The sequence below is a fragment of the Macadamia integrifolia genome, unplaced genomic scaffold (assembly GCF_013358625.1).
Source record: "Macadamia integrifolia cultivar HAES 741 unplaced genomic scaffold, SCU_Mint_v3 scaffold2106, whole genome shotgun sequence".
Classification (NCBI taxonomy): domain Eukaryota; kingdom Viridiplantae; phylum Streptophyta; class Magnoliopsida; order Proteales; family Proteaceae; genus Macadamia; species Macadamia integrifolia.
The window spans coordinates 10,616-31,893 of record NW_024868514.1 but is presented as its reverse complement, the minus strand read 5'-3'; the positions used below and the strand labels follow the sequence as shown (position 1 = coordinate 31,893).

Below are 21,278 nucleotides of genomic sequence, written 5' to 3'. Positions count from 1 at the left end.
CCCCCCCCCCCTTTTTTTTTTGCAGGAAGAATGCGACGATTTACGTCAGAGAGTGAAAGATGGTCTGTTAAAAAAGCCTACTATTGTAAGTTATCTTGATCCAGAGCAATTTATTTTGTCTGCTTCAATGTTCTTAGCGATGTTTTTGTATTCTATCTAAATCATGTTTGTATAATGCCTTGGCATTTCGACTAATAACATCTGTTATTTTTATTGCTGTAAAACACGTTTTTCCAAGGAAAGGAATTTTATTCTTGTGGAGTGGTATTGATAGATAAGTTGTTTAGCAAAGCCTCTGAATCTTACAGGTTCCAGCCTGAAATTCTCCAAGTGCTTGTCATTTCATCCTGTCCTTAAAAAGAAAATTTTTTTTTTTTTTTCCTAATGTCATTACTGTAGTGCGCCCTCTTTTCTGGGAAGTTTTGTAAATTAAGTGGTTGTGAACAACATTGTGATTTCTCTTTTCATTTACATTCTTCCAAAAAACAAATTATGATTTCTTTGAAGGACTGTCTAAGACTTCGTGTGTGCGATCTTAAAACCCTTAAGTCTTCCAATTATCCTAGTGCTGTTTTCACTTGTCTGGGTACATCACCCATATTTTTGCATTGGGTGTGGTTGTGACTGAAATTTTTGTGGGATAGGGTTTTTGAGTATCGTGGAATGGAGAATTTTGTATAGGATTTCTGTGGTCAGGGATTATTGAGGAAGTAGTCTCCAGAGAACATTTCTGCTACATTTTATTTGGTCTTTTAAGTTGAGTGTATCATTTGCAATTTTTGTTTGTTTGTTTTACTACATCCACAATTTTTACATTCTCATTTTTCCAAGTAAAATTTCTTCCGTCTTGCCTAGAATAATAACAGTAGTACTAGTAGCCATTATTAAGATAGGAACCTGTAATAGACAGAATAGGGTTGAGATATGAGCTTGTAATGGTCATTCACTGTCTCCCATATTTGCAGCGTGGCTTGGAAACTTTTTAATATGACTATGACTCATTTTATTGAGTGTATTGCCTAATCTGAACTTGGTTAATTACGTGGTCGAGAATGCTAATCATAGTTTGACATCTCAGTCTAAACCACTGATATTTTGCAAATATTTCTGTTTCAACGAAGACCGAAACAGAATTGGGTGCAATTCAGTAGGAGTGCATGGCTTAAGAAAATTCTCAGCATTGGGCCGAAATTTCGGTTTCAGTACAAAAGAATACATATAAATTCTGTTTCGAGTTGGTTTCAAGTGGTTTCTCTTATGGGGGAAAACTCCAAAAAGTCCTTTTTTTTTTTTTTTGCCAATTAACTACATTTCTTCGTGGAGCTAACTGTTTGGGACTACCACAATGCATCTACAACAATGATTTGCCACATTCGAGCAAAATTCAAACTTAAAGAGATATACCTGTTTTCCCCAAAGGTTTCGAGCCTTCCTGTAACTCTGTGGTACTGATTTAGAGTTGAAGGAATGGATTAGCAAGGATGTTTTAGCCTTGGTTGTTCGCTTGTACTTGACTACTTATAAGACTTGTACACTTGAACTTGTACTTGTAGCACTTTGACATTATTTAATGTATAATATAAAATGGTTTTTCTTCATTCCTAATGCGTATTTTAGTCGTTTTCATTGAATTTTGTGTTCTAGTACTATATAAGTGTAGAATAGACTATGATTGAGAAAGTATACAGCAGGGTACAGCATACACTACCAAACCTAGGGTACAAAACTAAACTTCCATTTTGGGTATATTCCTTACAATCTAAAGGTTCCAATAAGTTTAGAAATGCTTAATTTGTTCCTTGAAATTTCAGGCCAAAATATGACATTACGGCCACCAAAATTTTAGTCTCAACCTGAAACAAACCATGGTTGAAACTGAAATCTCGAACCTTGATGCTGATAATGGGGTCAAATTTTGACTATTTTGTTTTAGTTTCTTAGTACAATGAATAAAATTTGTTTTTGTTGATTACATTCAAAATTATATTTCTTTTAAATGACGTAATTAAATTTGGAATTGTGACAAAACTAGGACCTCAAACTATTACCTGCGATTGTGAAGAGAGTGAGAGAGAGAGAAACAAAAGAGAATCCAACTTGTAACGATAGGATTCTACAAGTCCTATCATTCCTATTGTGGCTTCCTCCTTTTATAAACCAACCGGTAGAGTCTTATAGAAGGAAACAATAGAGGAAAGTAAACATTAACACTACCGCTAACAGCCTAACACTAAACTTACACTCAACACCTAACACGATAGGGATGGTCCCCCTATTGTGATCAACACCTAACACACAACTATAACAGAGTTATTATTCCACGGTACACATCTTAACACTTCCCTTCAAGCTAGATTTTATATATTGAAGGCTTTGGCTTGGAACAAGAAGAATGAACGTTCATTGCTGGACCAGTCTTGAACATATATAGCAGTCGTAGACACCAGTGAGCAACTGAGCATGGATAACTTCATTCTGGTAGCAATATCAAATCAAGCACGCTGATCATTAGCAGCTATAGTAGAGAAGAATTTTGCGTCCAATAAACCCAGTAAGCAATGAACAAAACAAGCGGTGGAGAACATCAACCGCAATCCAAATATCATAGCAGCCACAACATCATAAGCCCTTCTCAAAGAAAGCAAGTAGTAAAACATATAAAATTGCAATCATCGAGATATTCAAAATAACGCCAAAATCAGGGTGGCAATGATGTGATTAGTAAAAAGCACATCATTAGATATCTGATTAGCAAATATCAGATGCCCTTATGAGCCTCAAATAGAGGTCACAGATAAAATTGCAGCATAGGTCGTTGCGAACTACTAGTATAAGTGCAGTATAGGTTACTATGAACCAAGTAGCAGCATAAGGTTTCTGGGAACCACAAGTAGCAGCATAAGTAATGTAGAGCTAGTTATGAAACATCCTTGACCCCAATACGATTATAGTAAAGCCCCAATATATTATGAAGATCCAGTGGCTGGATTTGCAACAGAGATTAATTGTTCAATAGCTAACAAATAAATTCCAGATTCAGTTGGTTTGTATAGCGCCAGATCAGAAACCCATTTCTTCTCAATGCCTTGGTTGAAGGCTAGCCTAGGTCAGTGCTTTATTGCCCTAAAATATTTCCCTAATATGATGATTAAATAGCCCTCAAAAAGTCTCGATTAAGCTCAAAAAAGGACCTAAAACTGAGCTTATGTTGGGATATATGAATTTAGTTTTAATTGTCAAATGAATTCAGACAGGCCAGTGTCTTGGTCTGATCTTCTATTTCATTGGTTGGCCCTGTCCAAGAAAGGAGACAAAGAAGAGGGTAAACAACTACCTCAGTAGGGAAGTTTGACCCAAACAGGATCTGTTATGAGAAATCCATGAAAATTGGAGTTTAGTTCACTTGATTTCTTCCCATGGTAACCAGCTTTGGCAGAAAATTACAGCTCAGAAAATTGATCTCAAGAGGGACTCTTAAGTGATAAGAATATCTTCCCAAACAGCTACTGCATCTCAGAATCGATTGACAACAAATATATCACAGCTGGCCTGGTCTAGAATTAGTTACACAACAAGGAATCCAGCCAGTAACACCACAGGACATAATCTAGTCTTTAATCACATGATTTCTTGGAAAACTCAGTGGAACATCTTTTGTAGCATCCACAGCATATCAGTGACCTTCAACAGAAGTTTGGGTAGTCTCCAAACATAAGCACAGTTGCAGGAATAAAGAAAACTGAAAGATCAAACAGAGAAGAAAAGAAGAAGAGGAAACGAAGGGCATCTCTCACTCATAAGGCCTCTCACCTCTCAGGAATCTCTCCCACTCAACTGCCTCTCATATTTCTCATTATCAATAGACCAAATTCTTTTTTTTCCCCAAATCATTGGCTGCTGAAATCCAGCAGTTGCTCTTTATTAAAATCAATCAATCACATCAATGGAGGTTTTTTCTTGCATGGAAAGAAAGCTCCCCTTGTCCTATTTTAGAAAATAATTGGGAAATCAATCCCCATCCCAATCTAAGTAAGAAACTAAAGAGTCCTAAAATTAGAAACTTCCTAGTACATAAATCAAATCTAATTAAAATTGGAAACTAATTTTAGCTAACCACCCCCCAAACAAAGACGCAAAACCATAGTTGCCACGGCGTCTAGGTGGCACAAGGCATTGGAGAGGGTCCAAAAGCAAGGCGACACCAACTAGGTGACCAAGGCAACCAAGTCGACCAGGGCATTGCCTGACAACTATGCGCAAAACCATCCTAAAATAGATCGGCATGCAAGTTGGAAGATCCCTCCACATTTTTCTCCACACATTGGCCATGGCTCCCACTTGAGTTCTAGAAATTATCTCCTTAATTTGTTGGCAGATATCCTGTTATGTTGGGCAGAATACAGACTTAAATCTGCTGGTATGATGGACTTTAATAGCTCCCAAATATAGGCCAAGTGTGGACCTATTTTAGGGCCCAACCGATGGACCTGTTTTGCAGCAATAAAGTTGTTGGAAACCACAAGTAGCAACATGAGGTTTTTGGGGACCACTGATAAAATTTAGCATAGGTTGCTTCAAACCACAAGTGCAGCATTAGGTTGTCGGGAACCAAATAGCATAGTATAAGGTTGCTGGGAACCAGAATTAGTAGAATTTTGTTACTGAATACCACAAATAACTATCTTCAAAAATAACCGTAGTTTCACTGCTTGGCATGCCATCTCCAACTACCTTCCTATGCAGTCTTTTCTCGTCTACCAGCACATTCAGGTCTCATCCTCTTATTGTCTTTGCTGGAATGGTAGTGAAGATGTTGACCATATTTTTTTTGTTCTTGCCCTTTCTCCTCTGCCATCTAGAAGTGTCCTTAGTCATTGCTGGCCTTCTAGAAGAAGAGTTCTCCTCAGCTGAGAATGGATTTGGATTGATATGACTTTTCCCGACACGTCCATTTGTGACATCATTGGAAAGCTTGCCTTCTGTGCTACCATCAACCATATATGGATGGAGAGGAATTTTCGTAGATGGATCTCCAATTCTCGTTCTTTTGATAAGATTTTGAATGCCATCTACTTTGACGTCAGCTCAAAACTGGCTTCTCTCCGCCCCCGCCCTGTTAGGACTTCCCTAAGGAACGGGCTCATTGTTGTCTCCTAGGTTCTCCCCTCCACCATCCTCTCCCCCCCCTAGCTGATTGTGTTCCCCCTTTGGTTTGTGGTTAGTATGATTTTGGGCTAGCTCCCCCCTATGTTTTTTGGGTTTGTTCCTTTCAAGCTTCTATTTCCCTCCCCCCCCCCCCCCCACCACCTCTTTCCCTTGTATTTTCTTCTCTTCCTTGGCAATGAATTATTTATTCATCCAAATAAAAAAAAAAAATTATTTTTGAGGACATTAGCAGATAACACGAACAAAAAAATGATAATATTCAAATAAGTAGATGACATAATGCTAATGAGCAGATGACACTAGTAGATAATAGTCTTCAGATTATTAGTCTCCAATCTCCCCCTCATGTGTAGCAGTACACGCATAGTTGTCAAGGTGATTGGTCGACACAAGGCGTTGGAGGGGTGCCTAAGCGCTGCCTAACCGTTGCCTAGGCATGCAGTATGCGACTATATGTAAATATGGCAATGATAATTTTATACAACTATGCTTATATGCAACATAGAAGTTATATCAATGTGATATGATATGACTATGCTAGTACCGACTTGATATGAGATAATCAACATATTAAAGAAAGTATAGGATATAATATAAGCATACAACGACAACGACAACTCAGCCTTATCCCAACTAGAAAAGTAAAAGGAGAGGAGCACACAACAACAACTAAGAAAAATCCCACCTAACTAGGGTAGGCTACATGTATTTTAGCCCGCCAATCAACTCTATTCAGGTCATACTTGAACATGTCATAAACTGTGCATGTCTTTCCTCACCACTTCTCCAATGGTCATTTTAGGCTTGCCCTAGCATTTTTTGCTCCTTCAATCTGAATCTAATTACTTCAACTTACTGGTGCATCCCAAGGCCTTTGTTGAACATGGCTATGCCATCTCAAACGACTTTCTTGGAGCTTATCATGAATCGGGGCAACTCACTAATCAGCTCTAATTTGGTCATTCTTTACTTTATCCTTCCTAGTTTTTCTGCACATCCATCTCAACATCCTTATCTCTGCTACACACATCTTATCTATATGACATTTCTTAACTACCGAACATCCACTCCATACATCATACTCAGGCGTATGACAGTCCTATAGAAATTTTCTTTAAGCTTTAAAGGTATACATTGATTACACAACACTCTAGACACACCTCTCCATTCATCCACCGAACTTTAATTCTCTGCGAAATATCATCCTATATGTTGTCTTCTTTATTTATGGTTGACCTCAAATATCGAAAAGGATCAGAGTGTGGTATCTCTCCCCTATTTTCACTATTTCATTGTTCATCATGGTGTGACTGAAGTTACACATCATAAGGTGTGCAAGCAATAAACATAAATCAATGTAATCTTGTGAAGTGTCAACAAGGTGTATTGTCGCCTTGGACCCAAGAAAGAGCGTGGATGTACACATGGACAAATAATGTAGAGGATGCAAATAAAGAATAACCCAGCATCATGAAGGATGAGTATCACATAAATCCTATAATCAAGAGCAGCTGCAAATAAGATCTGAGCAAATAATCTCTAATAACAGCAATAAAATCACTCCATGCAAGTACCAATCTTCAAGCCAAAGCAATAAAATTACAATTATACAAGACCATTGGCAATTTTGTATATTCTGGCCAAACCTATGGACCCACCCAAGCGAGAGAAGACTCAAATTAAGTGCTTAATGGGAAAATAGTAAATATTTTGAAATTCATAACATAGTTGTCACAGCGCCAAGGTGAACCAAGGCTTTGAAGGGTTGCCTAAGTGCTTAGGTGACAAGTCCCCGGCCTTAGGGCAACCAAGAGTTATTTTCTAACATTATCTAGTATGCTATATGTATACTTTGTTTCATAAAAAAATCAACACAAAGCCACGTCAAATCATAAAAAATCAACATTAAGCTGTAAAAAATGAACATTTAGATAAATTTTCTTGTTCTATAATAAGTTTGACTGGTCAAATGATTTTATTTTTACATGACACAATTTGTATTAGGTAGAGCACACAACCAGCTTTCCAACAAGCCTAAGACTGCTTAAATCTAAGTTTTAATGACAAAGTTATGTTCCGGTCAAACTTATATTAAGTGCGTGAATGCTGTTTAAATCGTTTAAATGAAAATAATTTTATGGATATTAAAACAAAAGATTATTTTGCCGGATTTTTGGTTTTTAGCAATGTTTTAGCATGATAAGATTTATGAAAATTCCAAATTAGAAGAACTCTAACATTTGAAAATTGAAAATCACCTGTATAACAAAAAATTTTGTTTTTGTTCTTCAACTAGGGGGTTGACTTTCATCTAGAATTTGATTTTTAAACTATTTTTATTGGATTCAAGTAGGGAGTTTTCTTATTTAGGAATAATATCTTAAGTAAATGAAATAACAAATATAATAACATTTAGTACAATTCCTACCTTCCAGTAGGCGCTAGTGCAATAAGGCGACGGTCGCCCAGACTCCAACTAGGCCGCCTAGAGGCCTAGTTATCGCCTAGGCCTGTAATGGCAGAATTACAAATAAACTAAAGTTCACAATAGGGTGACAGTATTGTAATTTGAAATCAGTAGTAAGCCAAAGCCAATGCAAAGAGAGGTAAACTTGAAATGGTTAAGAAAACAAGGGTAAATTGTACATTTGTTAGATAAAAATGAGTGAAACTAATAAACCAGATTTTCCAAGGTTTAAATTGGGAAAAAACAAACAATGGGACATAAAGGGAATTAGAATCTTTTTGTTTGGGGACATATTTAGCAATAACATTAAATATGGGTAGGTAGAATAAAATAAAAGAGTTTTTTTTTTTTTTGGTTGGGGGGGGTGGGTGTAAAGAAAATAAAGAAAGAGAAAGGTTAGAGGCAACCAATGGAGATTGTGGCAGTGGGTTGCTGTGCTAGTCTCCCTGAGGATTAGGCTAAAAGAAAAAAAAATGGTTAGAGGCAACCAGGTGTCTTTATTATTCAAAAGACGCAGGCTGCGTAAAACTCTCAACCATTGTAGAAGCGGAAACCAAGGGGGAAGAATCAAGAGGATCACCTCAACAAGAACAAGTGAGAGGATCACCCCACCATTCGGTGGCAAATGGGAATTCTTGTGACCAGGATGTCTTTGCAAGAATTATCAAGGATATGTACTTCTTCGCAGGATCAAAGATCTAGGGGAATGGAACTTGTTTCAATGAATTTGGATCCTCGAAGACTGCATGAGCCTTGCCTTGATCTTGGTCGTGGTTGCATATTCTCCTAAATGCCTTGAGGAATATCACTGATCTATTTCCTAAGATCAGAAGCAAAGCTGACAGAACAAAGAGTTCCAAGATTGTCCATAGCCAACTCATGTTCAAGTGCACACTAGTTCCCTCTCTTTCCATATCCAAAGGAATTTAAAAACAGCTAGTAACTGGCTGATGATGATTGATGGAGTTCGATTCAATTCAGGTTTGATCTTCATATAATACTTCAATCTTCATCAGTATATGAAACCCTAATTCTTCTTCTATCAACTAGGGTTTTGCAAAGTGGAATGGACAGCATAGGTGGCTGTACACCGCAAAACAAGAAAACCTTAGTGCGACTCTCAAAACAGAATTCCTGGTAATAACAAGTACTGGTGACAGCTCAGATACCTGTGATTGTGAAGGGAGGGGAGAGGAGTGAGAAACAGAGGAGAATCTAACTTGCCATGATAGGATTCTTTACTTCCTACGCGGCTTCCTCCTTTATTTATAAACCAGCAAGTAGAGTCTTAATAGGAAACCCTACTAAGATTCCAACTAATGTAGATTGATTCAGTGGTTTGAAGTATAGCAGGAGAAAGAACCAGCCCAGCCAGCCCAATTGAGCTAAAGTTGGCCCAAACAGTTCAGCTTTTGGAGGCCAGCTGTAGTGCTAAAAAATATTCCTACCGATTTCTGTTTGGGATCTTTTTTTATTTTTTATTTTTATTATTATTCTTATTCCAAGACTTGGTCAGTAAGATAAGACAAGCAGCTGGATTGATTGGATGAAGCTTGAAGATTTTCTTCTTATTCCTTTTTGGATTGAAGACTTTTCTTACTTTCCTTTCTGAATTAGTCTTCTTGTACGGGGAAGAGTCTTCTAGAGACTTTCCTTTTTCTTAAAGTTTCTATTTTTCCTTAAGTTTTCTTTTTCCTCTTATGTTTCTATCTTTTTAATCTTCTATATTTTAGGCAAGGCTTAGTGATGTAGATAAGTCACTTGGGCTTATTTTATTGCAAATAAGCCTTGGGTTGTGTTATGTATGTGTTGGGCCTTTGATCCCATTGGTTTTCTTTGAAATGAGCCACTTTAATAGGCCTAAAATATGGGTAGAAGGTAGGAAAACGGGATTTTATTCATTAGTTTAATTAGTTGCTATTTAATTCAATAAAGGCCCATTAGGCCATTAGTTGGTTGTAAAGTCCTATATGGACTATTACTTGGTTTAAAGTATTTCCGATACCGATACGATACTCTCCGATACGTATCTTAAATTTAGCCGACCGATACGATACATTGAATTTTTAAAATCCTTTCGTATCGATATATATCCTACGATACATACCGATAGGGGTGTCAATTAGTGGCCCGACCCAACTAAACCGACCGGGACCGATCGTTTATAGACCGGCCCGGCCCGGACCGTTTATTAAACGTGTTGGGCTTGAGCGCGGCCCGTTTATAAATGATCGGTCTCGGTTTTGCTACTTGGACCGTCGGGTGCCCGACCGAGACCGACCGAATAATGCCCGATCGAGACCGGCCTATTATGCACCGACTTGGCCCGACCCTTTAATGATTGTAAAATACCTATTTTACCCCCCAAATTAAAGAATAAAAACTAAAAAGTAAAGACATGTTCACATTTTAAATAATGGTTATATTTGGCATCATTTATTGATTTATTGTCATTTTTTTGGGCTTGCATTAGTGGGCCAGAAGATAATAGCACATTTTAAAGAGGGCCCGTTTAAAAATCGGTTAAAGCCCGTTTAACATTAAACATGTCCGTAGCTCGGTTAAGGCCCGACTAAAGCCCGATTATAGCCCGAGACCGACCGACCGAATATAAAGTGTACCATGCCCTCAATAACTAAGCCCGATTAGTTAAATGGGCGGACACGGTGTAGTCTTTGAAAGTCTTCAAGCCCGATTAAGCCCAATCGAAACTGAACCGGCCCGACCGGTTGACACCCCTACATACCGATATGCACCAATACACTATCGATACGTACTGATACTCTATGAAAAATATAAAATTAAGATGAAATATACGTTTCGGTATGTATCGATAAGTATCGGTGAGTATTTGTATGTATCGATTGGTATGTATTGATGAGTATCAGTACGTATTGGTATGTACCGATACAGTGCGCTATGGTCATATAATGGCCAAGATGGGTATTTTTTCAGAAAACACGATTTTTGAGGGGTTTTTGTTCCAAAGTTGCTACCAACCATATTTCTCTCTAACTAAAGTGGAAATCAAGGTTGAGAACAAGGATTTTACATTTATGGGACAACTACAAACCTTGAATTCTTAGTGCGATACCCTCAATTTAGTGTTTATGCATAATACATGTTATCAATAGATTTTTTTAATAATTTTTTTATGTAAAAGTGTTTAAAAAGGTGTTTCATATCCATTTATGTGCTTATCTTTAGCGTATCTTAGTGTATCTCTGACACAATACGATACCCTCCGATACGTATCTTAATTTTGATCGACCGATACGGCGACAGATACCGATACTTTAATCCTTGACTATTAGTTAGTTAGTCCTACTCTATGTTGGAGTCATAAAGTCAAGTCCTAGTCCTATTTTGAATTCCTAGTTGTAGTAGGAGTGTCTAATCCTATTGGGAAATTAGCTCCTAGTTGTAATAGGAGTGTCTAGTCCTATTGAGAAACTAACTCTTAGTATTAGTATGATTGTAAACTTCCCCTCTATAAATAGAGAGGCATATGTACCATTATTGGACAGATTTGAATGAAAGAAAGTTTGCATTTATGAAAGAAAGTTTGCAACTAAATGCTTAGAGCAGCTTAGATAGCTGTGGGTGAGAAGCCCAAGGCTGAGATAGCCACTTTCTTTATTCTCTTTCATCCTTCTCAACCCCCATCTGTTTTATTCTTCTTTTTTATTTTATTTGCTGTAACATTCAAGAGGTATAATTCAGATTCTGATAAAAGCCTCCAGAAATCAGAATCGATCAGCAATCCTAGTGGGAATAGGAGAGAGATCGATCTCCTCTCTTTCTCTCTTCTGCACTCTATTCAGCCAGGTCTTCAATCAGGGTATTCCAGGCCTCATAAGGTTTTACGATCCTTACCTAGTCACTGTTGGAAGTATTCAGCTGCTGTTCTTGAAGGTTCTTCTCAATTTTCTCTCATAGGTCAGAAAATCAAGAAAGCTTGTAAATTCACAACCGGCCGTCAAAATCCTCTCAACTTTGGGGGTTTTTGTACCCTCCCTAGGGACTATTTACGCCCAAGAGTGCAACTCAATCGGACTCTTACAGCCCTGGCCGCACCTCTCTCTCTCCAGCTCTATAACAGGTCTTTCTTTCTCCTATCGGGTTGAGTTTTGGGCTGGTTTTGCTCCTGTATGGGTATTATATCCTTGGGGGTTATTTTCTTGTTTCCTCGTCCTATTTGTCTTGTTTGGGTTTATTAACTGTTAGGGTAGTTTCTTGTAATCTACCCCTGCATTACTTAGCCTATATAAATCCGTCGGTTGTAAGCTTTTCCTCACAATTGAATCAACGAAAATTTTTTGGTAGAGAAATCGATGAAATTTTAGCTACATGCTTGCACAAACATAGTCTAAGCTAGGTTGAGATTCAACTGAGATAGTTGTGGGTGAGAGGCCCATGCCGAGATAGCAACTCTTATCCACCCTTTTCTCTGCCATTGATTTCTTCATCTTCCCTCTTCTATTCTTCTGGTTTCCTGAGTGTTGTGTGGGCTGTGTTAGAAGATTATTTTCAAAGTTACATAATATTTTATTGCTGCTGTGATCTGGGTTTCTATCCAAGACCTGTGGCTCCTGTTTGAAGGCTTTTCTGGGCAGCAGTTGACTCCCTCATATCTCCCAAACCCGTGAGCCATATTTGGCCGAACCTATGGGCCATTGCAGGCCATATTTGGAGGATCTAACAAGGACCAGGAAAGAGTCACTGGACCAAGCTTTCAGACCGTACTGAGCCGTAGTTGCTGGAATCTCTGAAATCTCCTCTTGGGTGCCCTAATTCAAGAAATCTTCATTCTCTGTAATCAGCCACCAGTTCAGGCTAGGAATTTGGGGTTCTATTAGGTATTATCCGAGCTTCCTTCAACCAGCAGATCACCCCTTTTCTTGGTCCTATATTGCGAGTTTTAATATTTCTTGGTTTTGACCTAAAAGCCCCTGATTTGAGGTATTGAGTTCTGTCCTACTTTCTGTTATGTTACTGGGAATTATTTGTGAGTTCTAGGAGTTGCTCCTGATTGTTATTTGGTCTATATCTGCTGATTTATCTGTGAGATAATATATCCCTTTTTTGCTGGTTGTTCTTTCTGTCTGACTGGCTGAATTGTGAGTTTCTACTACAATTTTGGGTGATTAGTGCATTGTTATCCATACCTGTGTTGGAGTAATTTTATTGGGGTTGGGTACTTGTATTCAGCCTTACATTACGAACACCTAATTACAATTTAATCAAAGGAAACAATAAAGGAAAGTAAAAGACTAACACTACCGCTAACACTAAACTCAGACTCAACACCCAACACGATAGGGACACTCCCCTTGTCGTGATCAACACCAAACACAGCTCATTACCATAACAGAGTAATTAACCCAGGGTACACATGTTGACAGGAATATTACCAAATTATGCTTCCTCTTCAATTGAAATGTTTTGGCGCTTTTAACTGATGTCTACTGATTTTAATTTTATCTGTTATTTTCTGTTTGATTATCAAATATTATTTGTCTAAATTAAGACAAATAATTTAAGCTCTTTTGATAGGTGGAGCTTGAGCAGAAGGCCAGAATTCTACATGAGGATATAACTAATCATGTATGTATCATTGATTTTGAGGTTAAAAATGAACTGCAAATTAAGGGTTGCTTTTCATTTTCTTGTTCCTTCTTATTTCTACTTATTATTTACAACTAATTCAGATAAAATATATTCTCTGTGTGTGTGTGTGTGTGCATGTGTAATTTTACTATGTTGAACTGTGTAAGCTGAAGATAAAAACAATTGGCATATGAATCTATTTGTCTGTTTATTAAAAATCTCTGTGTCCTTATTTAAAACTGTCCGGAAGATACAAGTCGGGGAGGTTGTGGTTTAAGTGCTGGCAAAGTGGCAGCTTAGAAGTACAAATGAGGTTGCTGAACAGTTGGCTAAGCAAGAGGCTGTAAGACTCTGAATCTGTTTTGGGAATTTTTTTTTCCCATGCGCGTTGTTTTTTATAATCCTTGTATTTGGATTTAGGGTTTTTTTGGTGGCCATTTGATGAGGGTTATCTTATTTTATCATTGTGTTCCTCTAGGAATCTCTATGTGCCACTATGTTATTATGATTTGCTATCAATAAAATTGTTGTTTACTCAAAAAGGGAAAAAAAAGTGAGGGAAGCAAAGAAAGACAAAATCAATGAAGCACAAACACAAAACGCTTTCGTCCTACTCTAAACCATTCATGGGTTCTGTGAAGTGCCTCATCATTGTAGATAGTAGTGGTAGCGGTAACAACAGTGTGTATATACAGGTGCCATATGTTCCAATTACACTTTTCTGTTTGATAAATTATATGATTGGGCTAGCTGCTTTGGACATCATCTGGGTACCACCTGGACTAGTTGTTGAAGGGATGGAAATGATGGCTGCCAGCCTACCACCCATAAGAAAATAACAATACATGCTTAGGGGTATCATGTGTTCCAGTTTCTTTATGTTGCTGGGTAATTGGAACCTCACCTATGTTACAGTTGGTATTTCTTCTCTTTGCTGCTACAGGTTTATAATATCCTTAATTTAGTTTTGAAATCTTTTGACATTTGCGATTGTTATTCCTGTCCTTGCTTATGATTGACTTCAGAAACCAATTCATTGCAGTGGATTGACAGAGAGATTACGTTGTTACAAAACCTCATTGAACGAGCAAATGAGAAGGGTTGGCGCAGAGAATATCCTTTCTTTAGATGTATAACTTTTATATAGACTTTTATGATATAGATGCTAAGGAATTTGCTTTGTTCTCTTTATTTTTATTCTTTTTCTAAAAAACCAGTAATGCTGACGAGTTGTATAAATAATATCAGGTAGTCTTAGTCACAATACTGAGAGAGAAATGGATTTGATATGATTAATCTGTCTGATGTTGAGATGGCAAGAGCTGCTGTATAGGACAACTTAATTAAGATTATGGGTGTTTTATGAACTTGCCTACTTCTCATTTTTCTAAACAGATTTGTTAGTCTGCTTAGTTTTTAGGGTAGCTGTCAAGTAGTCAAGGACTAGGTATGGGCCCACGGGACTAAGGGTAGTTGTCATAGTTGTCACGGCGTCACCTAGGCATCCAGACGTCCTTTGCTGGAATGGAGCTTTGGTCTCATAGGAGCCTTTTGGTGTAACCTTGTTTTATTCCTTCCAACACTTGGGGTTGCCTAGGCTGCATGACAACTATGGTACTCGTATTGTATACCTTGTACACTTTTCCAAACACTAACATGTCTGTGTTGTCGAGCGTATGGGTCCTGGGTTCTTTTAGGATCAGCATTTCATGCATTTGGTTTTTCAACTTATGCTGGTGACTAGGATATACATGATGTGTTTGCTGCAAGAACTTACTTCAATTAGATTAGCCCAAGTGTCTATTAACTTAGATTCTTTCATAAATGGGAAGTATTATGGAGTAATATCCCGGGATTTTGCTCTTCGTGCATGATGCTTGGGGACAAGTGTATATTGCCTTCCGTTCAAAAGATGGGGTTGTGTATTGAGTGAGTTTACCAGTAATTGTATTGTTTGCCATCATAGAATGGATCGGTACCAGTGTCCATTGTGGGACAATCTGAGTTATATTTTCCTTGAGCACTAAGCCTTTATTCTTAACTTTTTTGGGGTATTACGCTCGTTGAATACCTAGAAAGAAAGCAGCTACTTCAAACACCATCAGAACGATTGCGGCTGTTACAAGAGATTCCAACAATAGTTGCGGAAGAAGTTGAGCCTGAAGCGAGTCCCCAGGATTGTCCATTGGATATGAAAGAAGCAAAAGATGACTCACCAAGATCGATAATTTTAGGGGCTTTGGGAAGAAGTTCTTCTGAGAATTTAGCTGGTGATATAACTGTATCAACTCAGATGATGGTGAAAACCGATGCTGCAGGTTAGTTTAGCTCAAAAATCTCTTTATTTTCTTCCTATATTCTTATTTTAGAGCTTTGACTTTGGAACTTGTGGAATTGTTGTGTTTATGGGTATGGCAGGAGATGGGGTTGTGTATGATCAGAAATCTGAAAAAAGTGAAGTTGGAGGTAGTGTAATTCTCTCTCTCCTGCATTGATTTTGTGCATTTTGTTTATATATGCAATAATTCAGCATACTTTCAATAGAAAAAAGGAATTGCATTGTAGTAAAGCTCCTCGTTGAAATCTTAATTTAGAGATTTGAAAGGCAATGTAAAATTTAGAAGGAAGACCCTCTACATGAGAAAGATGCTTCTGTAGAAAACTATATTATCTGCAGCCAATGCTCTATTAGACACCGTTCGGCACCGATATATACGAAAGATTAGTGTGGCAACTTAATGAAGCCTTGAGAAAGATGAAGGTCAGCAAGACACCAAGCCTAGATGACATCCCAATAGAAGTGTGGAAGACCCTAGGTGTATGTGGAGTTTACTAGTTAACCAAGTTGTTTAACAAGATTATGAACACAAGGAAAATGTTAGATGAATGGTGGAAAAGCATTGTTGTTCTGATCTACAAAAATAAAGGTGATATTCAATGCTCCAACAACTACAGAAGCATAAAGCTAATGAGTCATACTATGAAATTATGGGGGAAGGTTATATAGGCCCGCTTGAGAAGAGAGACTCGTATCTCTGAGAATCAATTTTTCTTTATGAGATCCTGGTGACTAGTGTGAGATTTGTGGAAGGCTAGGGCAAGGAATTCCCAATTACGATCGGTTTACACTAGAGATCTACCTTAAGCCCTTATTTGTTTACTCTTATCATGGATGAGCTAACCGAGTGCATCCAAGATGAGGTCCCATGGTGTATGCTTTTCGCCGACGAGGATGATATTGTTTCAGTGGATGAGATAAATGAAGGGGTTAACACAAAGTTAGAGCTGTGGAGATCAACCTTGGAAACAAAAGGCTTTAAGATTAGTAGATTGAAGACTGAGTATATATGGTGTAACTTTTGCTACACAATGTTGGATAATAAAACGGTAAAAATTGAGAGAGATACAACAAAGTGACTATTTTAGATATCTGGGGTCAACCATAAATAAAGAAGGCTACATAGAGGATGATGTTTCACAAAGAATTAAAGTGAGATGGATGAAGTGGAGAGGAGCGACTGTAGTGTTTTGTGACCGACGTCTCCCTTTAAAGCTTAAAGGGAAGTTCTATAGATCTGTTGTACAACCGGCTATGATGTACGGGGCAGAGTGTTAGGCTGTAAAGAAGTGGCACATAGATGAGCTATGTGTAGCAGAGATGAGGAAGTTACGATGGGTGTGTGGCAAAACTAGGAAGGATAAAGTAAGGAATGAGCTGATTTGGGAAAAATTTACCCTGATTAATGACGAGCTCCGAGAAATCCGTTTGAGACGGTATGGACATGTTCAACGGAGGCCTGGTGATGCCCCTGTAAAGAAAAGTTTGTGATAACAATTGAAGGAGCTAAAAGATTTAGGGGCAGGACTAAAATGACCATAGGAGAAGTTGTGAGGAATGACATGCATAGCCTAGGTCTTGTCCCAAGTATGACTTCATATAGAGCCTATTGGAGGGCTAGGATCCATGTAGCCGACCTTATGGAGCTCAGTTTCTCTTGGTTTGCTGGGCTTTGCCTCTTTCCCCTTACTGTCATTTGTCTTTCATGTCTGGTATCTTTTCTATTACTTTTCTTTTGCCTGGTTCCTATGATGTTTTGGATCTCTATTTTTCTCTTTTTGTTTTGCGCATATCCATGTAGACCCCATTAAATTGGGATAAGGCTGAGTTTGTTGTTGTTGTTGCGAGGCTACAAGAGAGCAACACTTATTAACCTACAGACTACAGTAGACCAGGATCAAACATAAAACTGAATATATGATCAGAATATAGAAGTTAAAATATCTCAAAGAACAAAAGAAAAGAACAGAAGGATTGGTAGTGAAGGGGATAAAGGTAGTCTCTCTCAACCATGACCTTTCGCCACTGTCGCTCACAGCTTCCAAGCCGAGGCTCTCTTTTCTTTAAACTCAATCCTCTTTTAGGCACTAAGGCCCTAACATATATAGAGTACTGTGGTAACCTTTACAGGAAAGAAAATTAAATATAAAAAAAATTCAACAAGTAATGGCCCACACATGGTTTTGGATACCTTGTGCATCAAGAAGGATAAAAAAATGGAAACTAACCTAAATTACCTTGTAATTCTAGTTAGAGAAAATACAAATTGAATAATCTCAAAATAAAAACAAAAAGAAGTCTTTAAAGGAGTCCACACAAGTCAGCAACCTCTTCCAGAAAATAATCTCCGTGTAATCTTTTCATGGCCCTACAAGATGCCCTAGAAGACTTTTTCCGCAAAGAAGAAACTGCTGCATCATATACTCCATGCGACAGCCTGGCTGAGTAAGTCTATTCCTAAATATTCCACCAGCTGGCCTTGGGGGCCCACTTAATTATGAAATCTCCTCCCTATCGATCAGCTGAATTTTGGAAAATAACAGGCTGGTCAGGCTGGCCAATAGCTGATGACAATGCAGGAAATAAACTGCTCAATATAATAGGAAATAGGACAGAAATTATCACCTTAAATAACTGTGATCTCTTACTTCAATTCGGGACTTCAATTCTGGAAATAAATCTCCTTTAACAGGTCAATTGATATCTCCTTTCTGATGAGATATCTTCCCAAATCTCCAACGGATAATGAAGATCGATATCTTCTCAATCAATAGGCTTGAACTACATCATATAGCTTGTAGCCATGGTTTTAAGTATCTCCGATACCGATACGATACCCTCCGATACGTATCTTAAATTTAGTCGGCCGATACGATACACACCGATACGATACATNTGCTATCCCCAAAAGACTGTCTTGTATGATAAAACCCACATCTTAAGGAGTTTGTTGTTAGTCGCCAACTAATTCAAACCCTTTTTCCAACATTACCTCTATTAGTTTGGCTTATTAATAGAGGAAAACAATTATGACAAGTGAATACAATAAATGTGTGGATGTTTAAATAGGCGCTTTATGGGGAATCCAACAGAACTTCATATCTTGGATTTAAAATGGACAAACATTTTGGGACAGCGAAACACCTCAAACAGGATTACCATTGTGGGATGGACGTAGTATATTTGATTTAGAACAATGATAACTCGGATCAGTCATGAAATGTATGATATATATGTTGCATATGCTGTTTGTTGATTTGTTTGAATTACTAATTCTTTCTAATGTCTATTGCAGGTGTGACATTGTTGACATTTTGTTTGAGATGCATCGTATTCTTCGCCCTGAAGGCGCCGTTATAATAAGAGATCACATAGACATCATTGTAAAAGCAAAAGGCATCATTGATAGAATGAAATGGACCAGTAGGATCATACACAGTGAGCATGGGCCTTTCCATCCAGAAAAGATCCTCCTTGTTGACAACTCAGAACAGGTTGATTATTCAAATGATGTTGCGAGCAAACAATAATTTTGATTAACTTAATACTCCCAAGCATAGTGTAGTTTGTCTTGCTTCCTTTTTCTCTTCCTATTTTCCTTTCCCTTTTTTATTTAGGAAGTAGAACAATTGACAAAGAAGTTGACACCGACGAAGCTGAGTGTTTTACAATGTATAAGTAGAATGCATAAGCCACGTTTCAAAGCTATCCATTCCTAGACTACAGATGTTCTGTAACTCTCGCTGGGAGACAGTTATTATCCCTAATCCCTGCCAATGTAAGTAAGCTAAGGCTTACCATGTCTGTGCTGTGATTCCCGGTTCAGGATTGGTTAATGATGTCTGTTTGGATGCTGCATCTTGAATGGCTTAGGCTTAGAATTTCAAATTTTCTCTTGGATTATTCTAGTTGAATGAGAATATGATTCAGAATGTCCCAATTTCCCCAACGGCTTCTTTTTCTGAAGGCAAGGGGGTGATCACAATTTTTCTTTATACCAAACCTACCTGTATGTGATAGTATTGCCTCTTCGTTATTGATGTATTGAAGGTGGGTATAGACTTTGCAACATGAGCAATGCCAAGAAGACTGAGATCATCTCTGGGGTCTGAGGGAAAGTAAGGGGAGGCCAAACTAATATCTTTTTATTTTTATTTTTGGTGTTGGTCAAGGGGCAGTCAACCTTTTTTATGGTAATTTCATTGGTGGCAGACCCTTTTGGCCAGTTCAGAGGCTAATTCCAAGAAGAACTGGGCTAGGGCTAGGGCTAGCTTATCCAACATATGGACCATGAACTTGAAACGCCTATAACTTAGGCTAATATACAGGCTACCGGTAAGTGAGACAATTTTTTAAGTGTGGAGCTAATGAGCTTGATTCCATCCCATAATGGAGATATGGCAAAATAATCCAACATCAGGACATCTTGGTGATTCTTGGACTACATTGGATAAGATTCCCTTCTTAGGGTATTATGGTCATTTCACATGGATGTATTGTGAATGTGTCATTTCTTTAGATATAAGATCCTTCAAAGAAAATTCATAATCCTTAAGCAACCTCTAGGGGTGATAAAATGAGGTGTCTTATAAACGCACCCTGAATTTCCCAAATTCAGAAGAAGGAAGATAAGGAGGCCGGAGTCCTTTTCCATAGTAGCTTTGTTTTGTAGCTTCAAAATGAAGGAGCATGGTGCAGGGTTTTAAGGGAAAAGGGAGAAATGAAGAGGGAAGAAGAAAATGGGAACAAAGGTTTTGTTTCCTTTCTTCCTTCAACTTGATATTTTTGTAAATTTCTAAAATGCCCATGGTTTTGCAAAAAATCCCTCCTGATTCCATATTACTTCTAGATTCTACCCTGCACTACAAGAAAAATGGTCAATTGCTACACTTTTTTTCCTACGGGAAATAAATCCCGTAATAATTGATAACATATAGTACGGTAAAATTTTACCGTAATATATATTTTAATATATAGTACGGTAAAATTTTCCCGTAGTATATACTAAACTATATATTACGGTAATATGTTCCATAGTATATATTAAATATATACGATAGTAATATTTTCCCGTAGTATATAATCACGTATATAGTACGGGAAATAATTTCTTATAGTATATAGTTAAGTATATAATAGGGTAATAATTTCCCGTAGTATATAGTTAAATAACAAAGAATACAAGTACCTACTTAATTTATACAACAGTAGTATTTTTCATAGTAATATATACTACAGGAAATATTTCCGTTTTCCGTAGTATATATTGTTAAGGGATCCACGTATAAACTTAGGCATATACTACGGTCTATAGATTTTCATATCATATGATAAAAATACATAAGAAAGCACTGTTACATGGGCCATCGTCGATTCCTTCCACAAGCTCATAAATTTCATCGTGATAAAAGAAGTTTTGATGGTTATGAGGAACATAGAGTGCAACCAAAGACACCTTCTGGCTTTGATGTGTTGGAGCAATTATGGGATGTTCAGTTTCCTCCATTCAGGAAAGAAGTTGTTGACAATAGTGGAAAGAAGAAAAGAAAGAGATTACAACAACCAGAACTCCCACTTAACTGGAAGAAGAAGAGTATATTCTTTGATCTGCCATATTGGAAACATAATGTTGTCCTACACAATCTAGACGTGATGCATATTGAGAAGAATGTATGTGATAGTATCATTGGCACATTG

At 37.7% G+C, this 21,278-nt stretch overlaps 1 protein-coding gene across 4 annotated transcripts in view; it reads left to right on the top strand.

Moving 5' to 3' along the window:
- Window positions 1–18,051, top strand: part of LOC122065728 (uncharacterized protein At5g08430-like) — a 34,098-nt gene extending 16,047 nt beyond the window's left edge. For 3 of the 4 annotated variants that reach the window (XM_042629569.1, XM_042629571.1, XM_042629570.1), the window contains 5 exons: window positions 26–85; window positions 13,190–13,240; window positions 14,286–14,356; window positions 15,302–15,561; window positions 15,662–18,051. In XM_042629569.1, the coding sequence (XP_042485503.1) occupies window positions 26–85; window positions 13,190–13,240; window positions 14,286–14,356; window positions 15,302–15,561; window positions 15,662–15,738 (519 nt within the window). In that variant the 3' untranslated portion in view covers window positions 15,739–18,051. Of the gene's footprint in view, window positions 1–25; window positions 86–13,189; window positions 13,241–14,285; window positions 14,358–15,301; window positions 15,562–15,661 lie in introns of all 4 variants that reach the window. The other variant, XM_042629568.1, reaches the window with a different exon arrangement.
- Window positions 18,052–21,278: the final 3,227 nt, after the last annotated feature.